General features: G+C 42.5%; 1 protein-coding gene across 1 annotated transcript; it reads right to left on the reverse strand.

Annotated features, from left to right (window-relative positions):
• Nucleotides 1-1,962, reverse strand: LOC139480374 (actin, cytoplasmic). Its single transcript, XM_071263439.1, has 2 exons — nt 1,766-1,962; nt 1-1,205 (listed from the first exon to the last, which is right to left on the reverse strand). Exons 1-2 carry the CDS (start codon nt 1,889-1,891, stop codon nt 201-203), a joined length of 1,131 nt encoding a protein of 376 aa, XP_071119540.1. The 5' UTR covers nt 1,892-1,962; the 3' UTR covers nt 1-200.
• Nucleotides 1,963-17,030: the final 15,068 nt, after the last annotated feature.

The following is a 17,030-nucleotide window of genomic DNA, read 5'->3' on the forward strand; positions in this document are numbered from 1 at the left end:
TGAAATAATCATAAATATTTATTCAAAAGATAAAAAAAACATCAAAACAACAAAAATGTACATGAAAGGTTTACTGATGCGGACATCACCATCACATATGTTCTGAGATTGCACAAACATTGTCGATATTGCCAGTTTGTGTCCATACAGGTCCCCTCCACATTGTCACCAACTGAGTACGATCTAGTAACTCTGAACATCTAGAAACACTTTCTGTGGACAATGGATGGGCCGGACTCATCATATTCCTGCTTGCTGATCCACATCTGCTGGAAGGTGGACAGAGATGCAAGGATAGAGCCACCGATCCAGACGGAGTATTTTCTCTCTGGAGGAGCAATGATCTTGATCTTCATTGTTGGTGGAGCAAGGGCTGTGATCTCCTTCTGCATTCTGTCAGCGATACCGGGGAACATGGTGGTACCTCCTGAGAGAACAGTGTTGGCATACAAGTCTTTACGAATATCAACATCACACTTCATGATGGAGTTGTATGTTGTTTCATGGATACCAGCAGATTCCATACCCAAGAAGGATGGCTGGAAGAGGGCCTCTGGACAACGGAACCTCTCGTTGCCAATGGTGATGACCTGGCCGTCGGGAAGCTCGTAGCTCTTCTCCAATGAAGAGGAAGAGGCAGCAGTCTGCATTTCCTGTTCGAAGTCAAGTGCCACATAGGCAAGTTTCTCCTTGATGTCCCTGACGATTTCTCGTTCGGCAGTGGTGGTGAAGGAGTAACCACGTTCAGTGAGGATCTTCATTAGGTAGTCTGTGAGATCACGACCAGCAAGGTCCAACCTGAGAATAGCGTGGGGAAGGGCATAACCCTCATAGATGGGAACAGTGTGGGTGACACCATCACCAGAGTCCAGAACAATACCCGTGGTACGACCGGAAGCGTACAGAGACAGAACAGCCTGGATGGCCACGTACATAGCTGGAGAGTTGAAGGTCTCGAACATGATCTGGGTCATCTTTTCACGGTTGGCCTTGGGGTTGAGTGGAGCCTCAGTCAGGAGGACTGGGTGCTCCTCTGGAGCCACTCGGAGCTCGTTGTAGAAGGTGTGATGCCAAATCTTCTCCATGTCATCCCAGTTGGTGACGATACCGTGCTCAATGGGGTACTTAAGGGTGAGAATACCTCTCTTTGACTGAGCCTCGTCACCGACGTAGCTGTCCTTCTGTCCCATACCGACCATCACACCCTGGAAAGAAAATGGAATTGTAGTGATATATGAATAATTAACTGTGATATTTTGATTGTAAACTATAACCATTCATATGCATATTTTTGGGGTCTACTGACGTCACAAAACATCGCATCGTTATCGTAACCATGTTTGTACAGCGATTTATAGATATCATTTGTAATTGTCACCGATTAACCGGTGTTGTAACATTCTATGACACAGCGACTAAAATTTCAGTCCACACTGTAAGTTTATTAATATACTATTGATATGAAGATACATAAAAACATGACCAAGAATTTTTTAACCTTAAACCTTTATAAACATGTTTGTCTTGAAACTATTTTTCACACTCTCGTGGTACTTCCATATAGCGATATGAAATAATATCCAAATATACATGCATATCCATCCTGTTGATTTAAATTATTTTTTGTCATAAATCATACATAACAAAAATATTTAGAAATTTATCATATACAAAACTGACTGAATGATAAACTCATTAGAATCAGTCAAGTTGACCCAATGTCTGAGTCAGCATTATTGATCAAACGATGACAGATGTGTATTACCTGATGACGGGGACGACCGACGATGGAGGGGAAGACAGCTCTTGGGGCGTCGTCACCGGCGAACCCGGCCTTACACATGCCGGATCCGTTGTCTATAACCAACGCGGCAACATCGTCGTCACACATTTTGACAGAAAAGTGTAGGAGTAAGTGTCGTTCCTTGTAGCACGCCGGCTCGAGACTGAATGGCTCTACATCCTCGACAGCTGTATTTATGTGCGCCGATCAAAGCACTTCTCAGAAACCAGCAACAAAACTTCCTTATAAGGCAATATCATGCTACATGTATAGAGGCCCGTGGAGCGTGACAATAGCTGCGCGCGCGCGTCTTTCGGGGAGGGAGGGGCACGATGGGGAAAGCAGGTAGAACAGGTGATTCCTCCCCACGACATGAACGTTAGACACAGAAGGAGGGGTGTCGTCGTGACCTCGTTCATCTATGAATTCAAACGTGTTTGCATTTGACAGCCCTTACCTCAATAACGTTTGTGTTTTTTTATTAAATATGTGTATTAAGTAAAATTTATATCTAAATGCACATTTTATATCTACGTGTCCTTTGAAAGTTATTAGGTATGCTTGTTATTTACATGCATTTCAGCATTGTAATCTGTTTAATATATATATACAACATATACCATCCATACTACCAGCTGACGACTATACACATGAGTCACGTGCATATGATGGTTTACACCTTCTCTTTGCATTCTCAAGCAGGGCAAGTGATATATAATTTTAGACATTTTACATTTTAGACGTTTTATTTAGTATATTGTATTCATATGATATTGCTATGTTTTCCAGAGCGTATATTAAACATATATGGTCACTACTATTATCCTGAATGAATAAGAGCTATGTTAATCAATGCTAGAAATATCTCTGATCCCTTGTTCTTTCATAAAAGGAGTCCCGATCGACCGCCCCGAGGCTGTGCACTACAAAAGCTAATGGATGTCACACTGAGTCCCGCCATATACAGCGAGGTAGATATGCGCGGGATCGTGTGACACGCTGAGCTGACGTTGACACATGTTACAGCATCGTGTCTCGTCAATATGGTTCACACAGGCGGTCACGTCCAACTGTGTCACGAAGGTATTTTTGGTATATAGACACAGGGAATATATGTTTTATTTTACCAGGCCCCTGAACCAGTAATATCAGTCTTATGTGCAATCAATTATGTAGTGCTCAAAAGAAGTTAAACAACATCCGATTTTTTCATACTACTATGGCCAATCTCTTATGAGATGAAATGAAATATTAATTATAGTTATAACTGAATGTTCTTTAACTTCTTTTGAGTAGTATATATAAATGCCTCTGTTTAGCAGGACATGCGCGTTTAATAAATATGCGTTTATTGTATCCTCTAGGATAATGATGATGATGATGATTATGATGATGATGATGATAAAAAATAATATTCTATGCACCAATCGTTTCTAAAATCACACTCATTATCACGGTCAATGGATCCGTGTGCACTCAACAATCATTCTCAGCTCCCTGGGGAGTATACAATCCAAGCTGCCTGCGAGGCGCTATAAGGTTAACAGCCATCTCATCCTACTGGGTACCCATTCACTGCTGGGTGAACAGAGGCACATTCCGCACATGTGGGCGCTTGTACATCCAGGAAAACAATAGGTAATTAGATGTAAGTTTGATATCGATAGTGATACAACGACTGAATACCTGAAAAGTAATCGAGACAAATGTAAATTTTATTTATTTGTGTAGCTGTGTGTGAGTGTGTACCTGTTTGTTCACGTGTGTATATGTGTGAGTGTGTATCTGTTTGTGAGTGTGTGTGTGTAGCTGTGTGTGAGCGTGTACATGTGTGTGAGTGTGTACATCGTTTGTGAGTCTGTACATGTGTGTGAGTGTGTAGCTGTGTGTGAGTGTGAGTATGTAGCTATGTGTGTACATGTGTGTGAGTGTGTACATGTGTGTGAGCGTGTGTATATGTGTGAGTGTGTGCCTGTTTGTGAGTGTGTGCCTGTTTGTGAGTGTGTGCCTGTGTGCCTGTGTGTGAGTGTGTGTGTGTGTGTGTGTGTGTGTGTGTGTGTGTGTGTGTGTGTGTGTGTGTGTGTGTGTGTGTGTGTGTGTGTGTGTGTGTGTGTGTGTGTGTGTGTGTGTCCATATGTCACATTTGTAGAAGTATGTTGCCTTTGCTGACTTATGAGAACTATACAAATACTAGGTAAGGGTATGTATAAATGTATAATAGCTATGAATACTCATCTTCTGTCTGTGCATGTTTGTTTGTCTGTGACTGTGTGCCCGTCTCTCTGTGTGCCTGTGTGTGTCTGTGTGTGTCTGTGCGCGCACATGTGTGCGTATCTGTGTGTATGTGCGTATCTGTCTCAGTGTGTGTATGTGTGTGTCTGTGTGTCTGTATGTCCGCCTATCTGTGTGTCTGTATCTGTCTGTGTGCGGACGCGTGAGTATGTGTATGTGTGTCTGCGTGTTTCTCTGTGTGTGTCTGTTTGTGTGGAATATAACCGTACATATTTAGAATAATACAGTTCCCTTGATCTAATCCACACCCCATCAGCCATAAGCCATCTCCCACCGCTCCATGTTCTATCTCGGAAGTTATTTTCTTCGTCAGTAGTGTGCTTTCTGAATGGACAATATCACCTTATCCACGGCCCATGTAGCTAATAGTTCACGATGACATGTGGGTTCTTCTACCAAGAGGGGCGGTGGGGTAGCCAAATGGTTAGAGCGTTCGCTCATCACGCCGAAGACCTGGGTTCGATTCCCCACATGGGTGCAATGAGTGTCTCCGCGGTGATATTGCTGGAATATTGCTAAAAGCAGCGTAAAACCATATTCACTCACTCACTCTTCTACCAAGCGTACACCAAGCGCAGTCAGTGAGTTCATATCTATACGTGTCTCCATACCCTTCCTATCCTACACTGGTGCCTATCTGGAACGTAATACCCACTGTATGTTACTGATAACTAGAGCTTCCCTTTTGTGCACAGGGAAGTAACCACTTTAATCCAGCAGCTCTTGTCGGAACCAGATGCATGATACGTTGCTGTTCTTTGTACAACTCACTTCCTTAAATGCTGATTAATTGTCCATTGAATTAACTCGTATATGCTGAAACTACAGTGGTTCGCGTTGTTGTATATCCTGTTAGTATGATGCAATTTTGATTACGTAGATTTCATCTGTAGGAACCTTGCTCTTCACTAAAACAGCTCGATAGTACCCGGATGTATTTTATGACGCTAATATGGCAGTTTATGGCCTTGGGTGTCTGAAACTTTCTTCCTCATATGGACCTTATTCCGAGGGTCTATTCCATCTTAAGGCCAGATCAATAGTGCTTCCTGTTTAAGTTATTGTCGGGGCTAATAGGCAAGGAGGAAGAAGGGAAGGACAGTTGGTTGTCTGAAGGTCAAATATCAAGAAAGATTTACACGTACACGAGTTTTAGCTTTGTCGCTGTCGCTTATAAGGATGATGCTAGTTTCAATGTTAACCCTATAAGTGCCAGGCACCATGGGGGTTACACATGTAAGGGTAAGTGAAACAAAGCTTAATTGGCGGTTGTTGTTTTTCATTATTTGATTTACCCATCCGAAGTCGTCAATCATTCACATAATTTTCACCGTTTTTCGCCCTTTACGCCAAGTGGAACCTGTTTTCGGCAGAAAATCTAGATTGGTTATTCTCTTGCAATGACAATTTATATATTCTACTCACAAAGTTTTCGATTAAAACAATAAACACATGTGATATGTTTGGGCTAATCAGGAGTGAGTGAGTGACTGAGTGAGTTGGGTTTAACGCCGCTTTTAACAGTATTCTAGTGTCAGTACCACTTTTACCTTTACCACTTCGGTGAAACCCACGAGCACGGGTATGGTGCTAACAAACCTAGAAACATAATCGGGGCGAACCGGGATTCGAAACCACAATCACAGGTTTCTGGCGTGCCAAAGGGACGCAACTCTGCACAGCGAATCGCCGCGCCCTCGGGCTACTCATGAATAATCTCCTGACTAACACCATTAGCATCACGTTGTTACTTGCTACCCCGCTGGACTATGGTTCTGAACGTGACCGCCCCTTCGTACTGCAGGGGGTCGGGTATCGATCATCCACACACTATACATTGATATAATCATATTACGTCACTCAGTATGTATTACGTATCACCTCGAGTTTGCTAATAACCACCTTGTCGTTATTACAAGAGCAGCGGAACATCTGACTCGAGGGGTATCATGATGTTACTTTCTTCTCAAACACTGTTATCAAGAAACATTATGAGGGTACGATATTGAATCATTTCAACAACCACACCAACTTATTATTCGAATACATTTCCAACATTTATTAATTATTTTGGAGGATGCATTCTAGTAAATCCTTCATGGACCTTCAACACTTGCTGGCTTGGGGCATTCTGGGTAATGTCATTGATCAATGGGGATTAGTGTTATGCGTAACATCATGCAATATATATATATATTTATGCAACTTATTTCGTGGTAGATTAATACACTGATGCAATATGTGTGATAATGGGTTCCTCATTTGAAGGTTAACGTTGAGGTTGTTGTGTATTTTTGCCTTTCCTTGAACGCAATCAATTTCAATTATGTACCATATTTCTGAAACTGGTTCTTCAGTTTGCAAAACAGTTTTCAAAATCACAATGTACACAGCTCGGTAGGCTTGACTGTTGAAGTGGTTTCTAGTCTGTCTGTTTGTCCGTCAGTCCCTTTCTCTCTGTCAGGAGAGAGGAAGGTCGTTGGTTCGATTCCCGTACCGAAAAACACGTTAAACGCTGGTACTTGTTGTTACCCTGACTGAGGCGCTTGGCAATAAGTGGCTTTTTCCTTACCTCCTCTCTCTGTGTCTGTGTGTGTGTGTGTGTGTGTGTCTCTCTCTCTCTCTCTCTCTCTCTCTCTCTCTCTGAAAATGGGAATTTGCAGAAAATGAGTCTAAATATTTGGTCCCTTGTTTCTCTGTAATAAATAAGGTCCCTTATCTCACGTTTGGTCTCAAAAGTATTTGAAGCTGAAAAACGACACATCTCCTTACTGGTCCCTCGCACCGTCAACAGGACGTACATGAAGGAAGTCTTATGCATGTAGGCGGTACAATATTATCCTGAAAGATCAGATAAGCGTCAATAAATATTTGCTCACCCATTTGTAGTCGAGGTAAAGAATGTCCTTATTCCGTGTATTATAGAGTAGCAACGGCTGACGACGTGCTACATGTGCAGCACACGAGGCCTGAATACACAAATACAGTAAATTGTGATTAAAGCCTGACTAATCAGAACCTATTTCGGAAATGTCTGCCTCTCTGTCTCTCAGCATCTCAATCGGTAAATATCCCTTCTATCCTGCTTTCACACTCACTGAACTCACTGACAGTCAGGGATAATACACTCACAGTCACACAGTCACACAATCGGCTATCGTTGTGTCAGGGAGACTATCACTGTAACCACGGACTTGTTATATAGGTCCATGCTGTAACACTGACAGACAGTCACGGATAATACACCCACAGTCACAAAGTCGGCTATCGTTGTGTCAGGGAGACTATCATTGTAACACTGACCGACAGTCAGGGATAATACACCCACGGTCACAAAGTCGGCTATCGTTGTGTCAGGGAGACTATCACTGTAACCACGGACTTGTTATATAGGTCCATGCTGTAACACTGACAGACAGTCACGGATAATACATCCACAGTCACACAGGCACACAATCGGCTATCGTTGTGTCAGGGAGACTATCACTGCAACACTGACCGACAGTCACGGATAATACACCCACAGTCACACAGTCACAAAGTCGGCTATCGTTGTGCCAGGGAGACTATCACTGTAACACTGACAGACAGTCAGGGATAATACACCAACAGTCACAAAGTCGGCTATCGTTGTGCCAGGGAGACTATCACTGTAACCACGGACTTGTTATATAGGTCCATGCTGTAACACTGACAGACAATAAGGGATAATACACCCACAGTCACACAATCGGCTATCGTTGTGCCAGGGAGACTGTCACTGTAACACTGACGGAACGTATTCATAGAGGAAGAAGTAGCAGCAGTAGTCATCTCTTGATCGAAGTCCAGTGCCTCCTTGATGTCCCTGACAATTTCTCACTCGTCAGTGGTGGTGAAGAGTAACCAGGCTCGGTCAGGATCTTCATGAGGTAGTCTGTGAGGTCACTCCCATCACGGCTCAGTCTAGCTATGGCGTGGGGTAGGGCGTAGATGGGGACAGTGTGGGTCACAGCATCACCAGAGTCAAGAACAATACCCTGGCTGGCCACATGCATTGTGGAGAGTTGAGTGTCTTGAATATGATCTGGTCATCTTTTACGGTTGGCTTTGGTTGGAGGACTTGATGCTCCCCTGGAGCAACACGAAGCTCGTTGTAAAGGATGTGGTGCCAAATCTTCCCCATGCCGTCCCAGTTGGAGACGATACCGTGCTGGATGGGTACTTACTCTCTTTGACTGAGCCAAGTCACCGACGTAGATGTATTTCTGCCCCATACCATCACACCCTGGAAGGAACAGAGATAACATTATATATTCTGCATTATTACGTCTTGTCAACACCTGCATGTGAATATCACAGGCCTACAAAACACACACAATTGGATAAGTAAGGGTTTACGCCGTTTTTTAACACTGTTCAAATCACATTACGAAGGGGACAGTAGCAATAAGCAGTTGGGGAACCAGGGTCTTCGGCTTGACGATTTGTACCGTTAGGCGTCCACACCGTCCCTCGGGCTGAAGAAGTTGGATACATATTGTGTCTATCGTGAACTATCTAACCGGGGCTGCTATCAAAGACCAACCCATCCTTTATGAAACATGTATGTGTTAATAAACTAGCAAACCGGTTTTCAAGCCAAAAACATTCATTTATTCCATTTCGGAATATTTCAAAGACATAAAGATTAGTTTTGGTTCATTGATAAAACTCGTTTAAACACAGCCCTATGACAACTGTGTATCTTGACACGCAAAAAGAGTAGATCTTTTCACATCTATATTTGGACATAATATTTTAATCATATAAACCGGGCTAAGGCAGGTGTTCCTTGTTCACAATACAAACATAATCCTCACTGCAAGTAGTTCACACAGCGTGAACAAACTCATTCCTTCTTCAATAACGCAGGGATTGTTAGTAAAACAATATTTGCATAGTGTGCAGTTTGATTCATATAAATTCAAAAGTCTACCCATGAAATCAGAGCGTCATGACCTGATGAACAGAAGTTTCAATTGACGCTAAGAAGCCCGATCCCCAATACTCGTCACGTGAGGTGAGGTGAGGTGAAATGGAGTTGAACGTCGCGTCCAAGATTATTGCACTTCTATAGCGACGTGCATGTACGCGTGTGTGTGTGTGTGGCTGCTTGTACTAGTCCGGACTGATGCCGATTTATAGTGCTAGTTCACTGAGATACCATGCCGCAGTTTTAACATGAATACCCCACACACACACAGTATACTGACTCCGAGCCGACCAGTCCTTGTTTTAGCCCCTTAATGCCGAGCGCCAGACAGGGTAACAACAAGAACCATCTTTTAACGTCTTTTGGTATGACGCGGTCGGGGATCGAGCCCCGGACCTTCCGCATTCCGGGCGGACGCTCTACCACTAGACCACGGAGGCGGTCCTCGTCACGTGAGCTGTTGGTGTACACTTGTGCAGGGATTGGTGCACGATCAAACAGGAAGAGTAGATATAGAGAGATAGATCTACGGGATATATATCCATGAACAGGATGGAGTACCTGGATGTCTTCGGCTACCCATGCTTGCTGTAAAAAGCTACTATGCTTGTCGTAAGAGGCGGCTAACGGGATCGGGTGGTCAGGCTCGTTGACTTGGTTGATGCATGTCATCGTAGTGGTAAACGTCTGAGACCTGCATCACTTCGGGCTTTGCTCCCACATTAAGCTGACACGCCGTGATATGACTGGAATACTGTTAAAAGATGCGTTAAACCCAACTCACTCACTGGTTGATGCATGTCATCGTATCCCATTTGCGTGGATCGATGCTCGTGATGTTAATCACTGGATTGTCTGGTCCCAACTCGATTATTTATAGACCGCCGTCATATAACTGGAATATTGCTGAGTGCGGCGTTTATAAAATAACAACCAACAACGCTTAGACTGCCCGTCCACTTTGGCGATGTTGGCCGCGATATATCACGTTTTGTGAAATATCGTGATGGGTATTAAATCGTGTTTGTGAATGAAATACACCCAACTCAAGCACGATGTCGTACGATACCCGTGAAGATACAGGGTAGACTTGGTCTTCAGCAACCCATGCTTGCCATAAAAGGCAACTATTCTCGTCGAAAGAGACGACTGACGGGATCGGGTGGTCAGGCTCGCTGACTTGGTTGATGCATGTCATCGTATCCCAATTGCGTGAACCGATGCTCGTGATGTCAGTCACTGGATTGTCTTGCCCAGACTCGATTATTTACGGACCGCCGTCGTGTAGCTGGAATATTGCTGAGTTTACAACAAACAAACAAATCCTATACAAGCATATCACGAGCTTACTACGAACATAACCCGAGCATAGTACGATGTCACTTACCGATGCTGGTCATTCGCCCTTTCCACAACCTGCAAGAAGACTCGTCCCCCCTATCGATGAATGTTATGTGCGAAAATACGTCAAACCAATCAGAATGCGCGTATGACTTCAAGAAGTTTGATCAAAGAATCCCTCAGGAAATCATTTGATTTTACACATATACCCAAGATACAGTTAAATGTGTTCAATCATACTGGATAATACCATAAGTTCCGATGTGTTTTCAATAGCACCTGGAATATATATGATATATGGGGGAAATAAACGTGAATCATTACACAACGAGTTGACAATTCTTTTAGCTATGCCCGTTTGCGCTTAGACGGAACCAAGTCGCAAAAAATGGCAACGAGATGGGCACGAGTCGCTATTCGGCTTGTCTCGGAATAACATGAGCTGGGCACGAATGCGATGTTGGCATGTTATAGACTGGTTTCGAACGTGGTGCATGCGAGTTTGTTGCGAGCTTACCACGACAAAACCGTAACCAGCGACCCGACCCGTATTTACACCTATCGCCAGATGCACGTCCCAACGTGACCACATCGTAGTGCACTCGCGATAAGCTCGTATTCAACACGTGACTATCTTCGTAAACTCGTGGTACGTTGTCGCTCACTCCTACTACGCACGTGTCAAGCCTGTATAAACATTGTAACATACCCGTGGCAAGGACGGAGGTCGCTCTTCCTCATGAAAATTAAAACGTGTTGTGCTTGTATAAATCGTACTCACATCGTGTCTGTCGTAAAAAACATCATGTTCGCGTCGGTCACAAATACAGCACGTGGCCATTACGATTGTAGTACGATACATACGAGCTAACTACGAACAATACCGTATATAAACAGAGCAGCCAAGGTTAAAAATGAAATCATATCAATATAAGAAAATAGAAATTATATCAATGCAAAAACAGAAATTATGTGAACACCGAACTCACAATAGGTATATGAACCCTTCTCTCACACAGGAGTCCCAAAGAGGGACAGGTCAGCCGAAATTGCCTAGGCAGAAGACGACCTCTTAAACACCTTATGCAACAACAACAACAAACAACAATACCGAGCACAACACGAGTATAACACGAGCAGGAAATGATGTAACACGAGTATTGAGATATTTTGAGCATGTCCAAAATATCTCTGACATTTTGAACCAACCACGATCTCTCACGATGTATCACGAGCACATACGAAGCCAAGTACGGGCCATTCGTAGCCAGCTCATGTTATTCCGGGACAAGCCGAATAGCGACTCGTGCCCATCTCGTTGCCATTTTTTGCGACTTGGTTCCGTCTAAGCGCATACGGGCATAGCTAAAAGAATTGTCAACTTGTTGCGTAATGATTCACGTATATTTCAGTATACTGTGTCTGTGTCTACATGTGTCATGTTAAACTGCGGCATGGTATCTCAGTGAGCTAGCACTATAAATCGGCATCAGTCCGGACTAGAAAAAGCAGCCACACACACGTGTGCATGCACGTCGCTATATAAATGCAAAAATTATGGAAGCGACGTAAAACCCAATTTCACCTCACCTAAACTTAACTGGAGAATGGCCCGAGGCTTGAAGGTATGTAGACGTGCAGTGTGACTATCAGTTACATGATCACATTAACGCAACATGAGAAGATACGTTGGAGATATAGTTTGTGTTTTGTCTATTCTTGTATTTCTATATCAGTTTCCGTTGTTAATGCTTACAATGGTTTTGTAATCAGAAACCACACGTCCAGTATTGCGCTCTTAGTTTGTTATTTTCCGTTGGAGGTCATTCTCTTTGAATGAAGAGGTGGCATGTATATAAACTTAAGTCTTATATTTTTTGCCCATACCATCTTAAAGTTCATTGCACATTTCTGTTTTGTTTCCATTTTCATTTTTTATGTGCATTGTGTTTAAGTATTAGGATTTTTATGTAAAAAAAATAAAATGGAAAAACAGACTATTATTCTTTTAGCCTAATCGTCCGTTAAACAATTGGTAACACGATTAGATTCGTGAAATATCGGTCAGTTGGTGTCTTTCGCAGGTGACGAAGGGATAAATGAGATTCAGGGAACGTTCATTCATTTACGATAGTCGAATTCTAAATAGTTAGAATAGATTTTGGAATATCGAAACTCGATTAGGTAAGACAGGAACTTCGAGAAACGGAAGACGTTTAAAGTTATTATCAATATTTCCACCGTAAAAGAGAGAAAGTTACCCTTGTTGAGAAACAATTATCATATAATAATGTATTCCACAAATAATGACCTGGCTCCAAGCTAGCGACCTTCACTGGTCTGCATCGACTTATACAGAGTCAGGGCCCAGGTTGACGCGGTCACTGCTTGGTGAGAGCTGGTTGGTGCCTTTTGCTCTACCAGAAACAAGTTTATACAGTGAACCCTACCTCATCCCAACCTTGGGACCTGATTTCTTGACAATATCAGACTGCATTTACACCAAGGGCATATCTTCATAACAATGACTCGTTAATCCAGGGCCCTGTTCCACAAAGCGATCTTAGCGCTATGATTGTCGTACGTCAGTGTTTAAAAATGGGAGTTACGATCGACTTAGCGCTAAGATCACTTTGTGAAACGGGGCCCTATCTACACGGGATGTTTTCACTTGGAACCCCACCGTCCGTATTTATGGACAGTGCTAATGTACCGCCTCCGTGGTTGAGTGGTTAGAGCGTCCGCAAGGACAGCAAGAGGTCGGTGGTTCGATCCCCAGCCGCGTCATATCAAGAGACGTCAAGAGATGGTACTTCTTGTTACCCTGCATGGCCCACACCTTAAATACTGCGTCGACGGATTAGAGGTTGTTAATTTAAATCAGGAAATGATAAAATACAAGTCCAACTACCCGATTAACACCATAAACGTGGGATACGCGCGACACCTGACCAACACTAGTATGGAGTTGTTACTTCGCACACTTATCTATGACCGCCTCCGTGGTCTAGTGGTAGAGCGTCCCTATATAAGTGCAATAATCTTGGACGCGACGTTAAACCCAATTTCACCTCACCTCTGCTGATCTATGGTTCTGTACGTGAAGGATGGGGTGAGGTGACGTCAAATTGGGTTTAACGTCGCGTCCAAGATTATTGCACTTATATAGCGAACCCCGGACCTTCCGCTCTCCTGGCGGACGCTCTACCTCTAGGCCACGGCGGCGGTCGTGAATGATGGGAGATTGGTGTTAGTGAGTGAGCATGGTTTTACTCATGGTTTAACAAAAATCCAACAATGTCACAGCAGGGGATACAACAAATTTGGTTCACACATAAGACCCTTCGGCGTGACGAGCGAACACTTTAACCATTCGTTTAACGTATAGTTTTATACTTACGCAAGATCTTATTTCGAGCTAAACGAATATTTAAATGAGCCAAATACATACAGTACAGTGCAGCATCATGTTACAAGTAGATTCACATATTTCATTTACGTACATGTTCTGCTCTTGAAGGCATATTTGGAATATAACATGACATATTTCATATCTTAAAAACGTTTGATTCAGTAAGGCGAATATATTGTTTGTTTGTTTGTTTGTTTGTTTGATGCCGCATTCAGCATTTTTCCAGTTATATGACGACTGTCTGTAAATAATCGAACCTGAACCAGATAACCAGTGACTGGCATCATGAGCATCGATCCACGATAAGACGGCAGTCTGTAAATAATCGAGTCTGGACCAGATAACCAGTGACTGGCATCATGAGCACCGATCTACGATAAGACGGCAGTCTGTAAATAATCGAGTCTGGACCAGATAACCAGTGACTGGCATCATGAGCACCGATCTACGATAAGACGGCAGTCTGTAAATAATCGAGTCTGGACCAGATAACCAGTGACTGGCATCATGAGCACCGATCTACGATAAGACGGCAGTCTGTAAATAATCGAGTCTGGACCAGATAACCAGTGACTGGCATCATGAGCATCAACCACGCAACTGGGATACGATGACATGCATCAACCAAGTCTGACCACCAGATTGCGTTGATCGCCCCTAACGGGGGGCATGGGTTGCCGAAGACCTATTCTCTACCCGAATCTCCATGGGTCTAGATTGAAGGTCGAAGTTTTTTATTTGGAATGTCTTTCGAGTGCCTTTCAAGCGTGGACATAAACTTGAAATGATACAGATCGTCGATATTGTTAAGGTTACAATATGTACATAATCTGACAGACTATGGAACTTCATGGCGTCTCCCGGTATGAAGCTGAAGCCTTGTACATCCAACAAGAGCATGAGCAAATGTACACAAGGCCGAATCCGTTTGATATTTCTATTCGTATCTTAAAAAGTGTACAACATTCATGTCTGGTACCAGATGATGTTATATTAGTTAAGTAAGAAAACGATCTATACATCCAACATCTCGCTAAACTCAAATATAGCCAAGACCTGAACGAACCAAATGAAGTATGTCTGGCATTACTTGCCCAGTTTCATCTACTGCATCAAGATTAAATAACATTTCGTATATCTTACGGAGAGGCTTGTTGGTTGGCATATGAAGTAGTTATAGCTGTTGATGTATGTAACCGAACCGTTTCAACGTGATGGGTACCGTCCATTACATTGAGATTGTTAATACCTGTACAAAGGTAGTATTTACATGCTAGTTATTGGACCCTTTCGAATACCTCTTTGATGTCCCCGTATTTCGCACCCATAAAGGATAGGTTTATTCTTTTAAATGTTCCAAGTGGGATTTTACCATATGTCGAAACCAAGTTTATAACATTTTCTGGTGATCCTCTCCCAACGTGACACTGTTGTTATTTTTAAAGATGGAGACATTCATAATCCAAAGTACTCACATTCTGATACATCTTCGACAATTGTATTAGGATTATAACATTTCTAACAGTTTAACAGTAGGTTTTCGGTAGGTTGACGTTTAACTTCCACGCAGAAACAAAAAACATCTAGAATATTCAGTTGCTCTTACAGCCCACATATTCTATCATAATTAGACATACCCATCAGCAAACATAAACACAAACAATTCAGCTAAATAAGCGAAAAAATGACTCCTCGATATGTGTCAATAGTTTCAGCAGCCAATTCATCAATAAAAGATGTAAATACAATTGGCCTTAATACACAGCCCTGTTTCAGTCAAATAAGTCGGTCGAAATACTCGGTAAAACCAGCGTTACACCGTCCCCATTCTGTAGCAGACGAATACATGAACTTCATCATATTCAACATTTAAACAGGAAGACCACAGTTTCGAAGAACATAAATAAGTTTGTTTCTATTTACAGAATCAAATACTGTCCTTAAAATCCTCAAAGGCAATAGGAATCATCTACCTTACCGTGTACTTAAATATGTATGAATACAAGCAGTTAGTGGGAACAAGTTATCCGTTGTTGCATATCGGTGCCTAAAAGCTGCTTGTTTGTATATATTTTGTTATTTTCAGGTGTGTATCATCAAGAAACATTTTAAGGGTACGATATTGAATCATTTTTAACAATCACACCAAATTATTTTTCGAATAAATTTCCATCAATTACGAAATATTTGGGAGTATTCATTCTGAAAAATCCCTAACAAACTCTCTGCATTTCCTGGCTTGGAGAATGCTGGGTAAAATGTCATTGATCGACGTGGATTAGTGTAAACGTAACACTATGCAACATCAACAGGGGAGCTCACTTCGTGCTGACTGAATGGACTCATGTTATATGGGTGATAACTGATTCCTCATTTGATAGATTAACGTTGAGATTGTTGTGGGTTTTCGCTTTTCCCATGTACACAGTCAGTTTCATCATTATGTTTCTGAAACTGGCTATTCAGTTTGCAAAACACGAAACAATGTTCATAGCTTGGTAGGGTTGACTTCAGGGAGCTTCTCGGGCCTCGGTTCTGCCCAACACTGAACCACTCGTGTTCGAAATGTGCCTTATTTCACCCAGCAGCGAATGACTCAGATGGTCAGATGGTAATGCAAAACCCCGAATCTCCTAAACGCAGATCTGGTTGTAATGTACAACATATTATGGGTTTCTTTCACAGATCACTCAAATCTGAGAAACTGCCTTGATATTGATACGGGTCGTTGTTACTTGATCAGTACCTCTTAGATGATGCTTTGTGAAATAAGGATCTATTCTTCATCTGATCCCGTAAAGTATGTCTATAATAGATATATCAATCAATTCCGGAATGATGCGATATGCCGTATTCATGATATGGGACGCTATATCTCACATATCATTGCTATCGTTGCGCCAGCGGGACTGTCACTGTTAAAGTGACCGACAATATTACGACGAAAAGTTTGTTTATATAAGCTTACCAAGTACCTACTTTGCCACAATGTGGATGTCAACAAGAAAACAGCGTGATCACTTTGCCCCGCCATGAGTGAGTGAGTGGGTTTAACACCGCTCTGAACAATATTCCAGTCATATCACGGCGTGTCAGCTTATTTTTGGAGTAAAGATGAAAATGGTACAAGGCTTAGAAGTTTACCACCCGGATACGGTGCTGACAAACCTACACACGTAATCTATCGAGCAAGGTCCCTTGTCAGGAATAAATAATTTATGGCACCAATTTTAGAACTCAGTCATGAT

This window comes from Haliotis cracherodii, unplaced genomic scaffold (assembly GCF_022045235.1).
Source record: "Haliotis cracherodii isolate W230 unplaced genomic scaffold, xgHalCrac1.p SCAF_4, whole genome shotgun sequence".
In the NCBI taxonomy this organism is placed as follows: Eukaryota; Metazoa; Mollusca; class Gastropoda; order Lepetellida; family Haliotidae; genus Haliotis; species Haliotis cracherodii.

What these genes read in the sequence shown, in the direction of transcription:
- LOC139480374 (XM_071263439.1), bottom strand. Translation starts at nt 1,891, where the DNA reads ATGTGTGACGACGATGTTGCCGCGTTGGTTATAGACAACGGATCCGGC. An exon ending in TCGGTCGTCCCCGTCATCAG is followed by an intron (nt 1,206 to 1,765) that starts GTAATACACATC and finishes TTTTCTTTCCAG; the next exon opens with GGTGTGATGGTCGGTATGGG.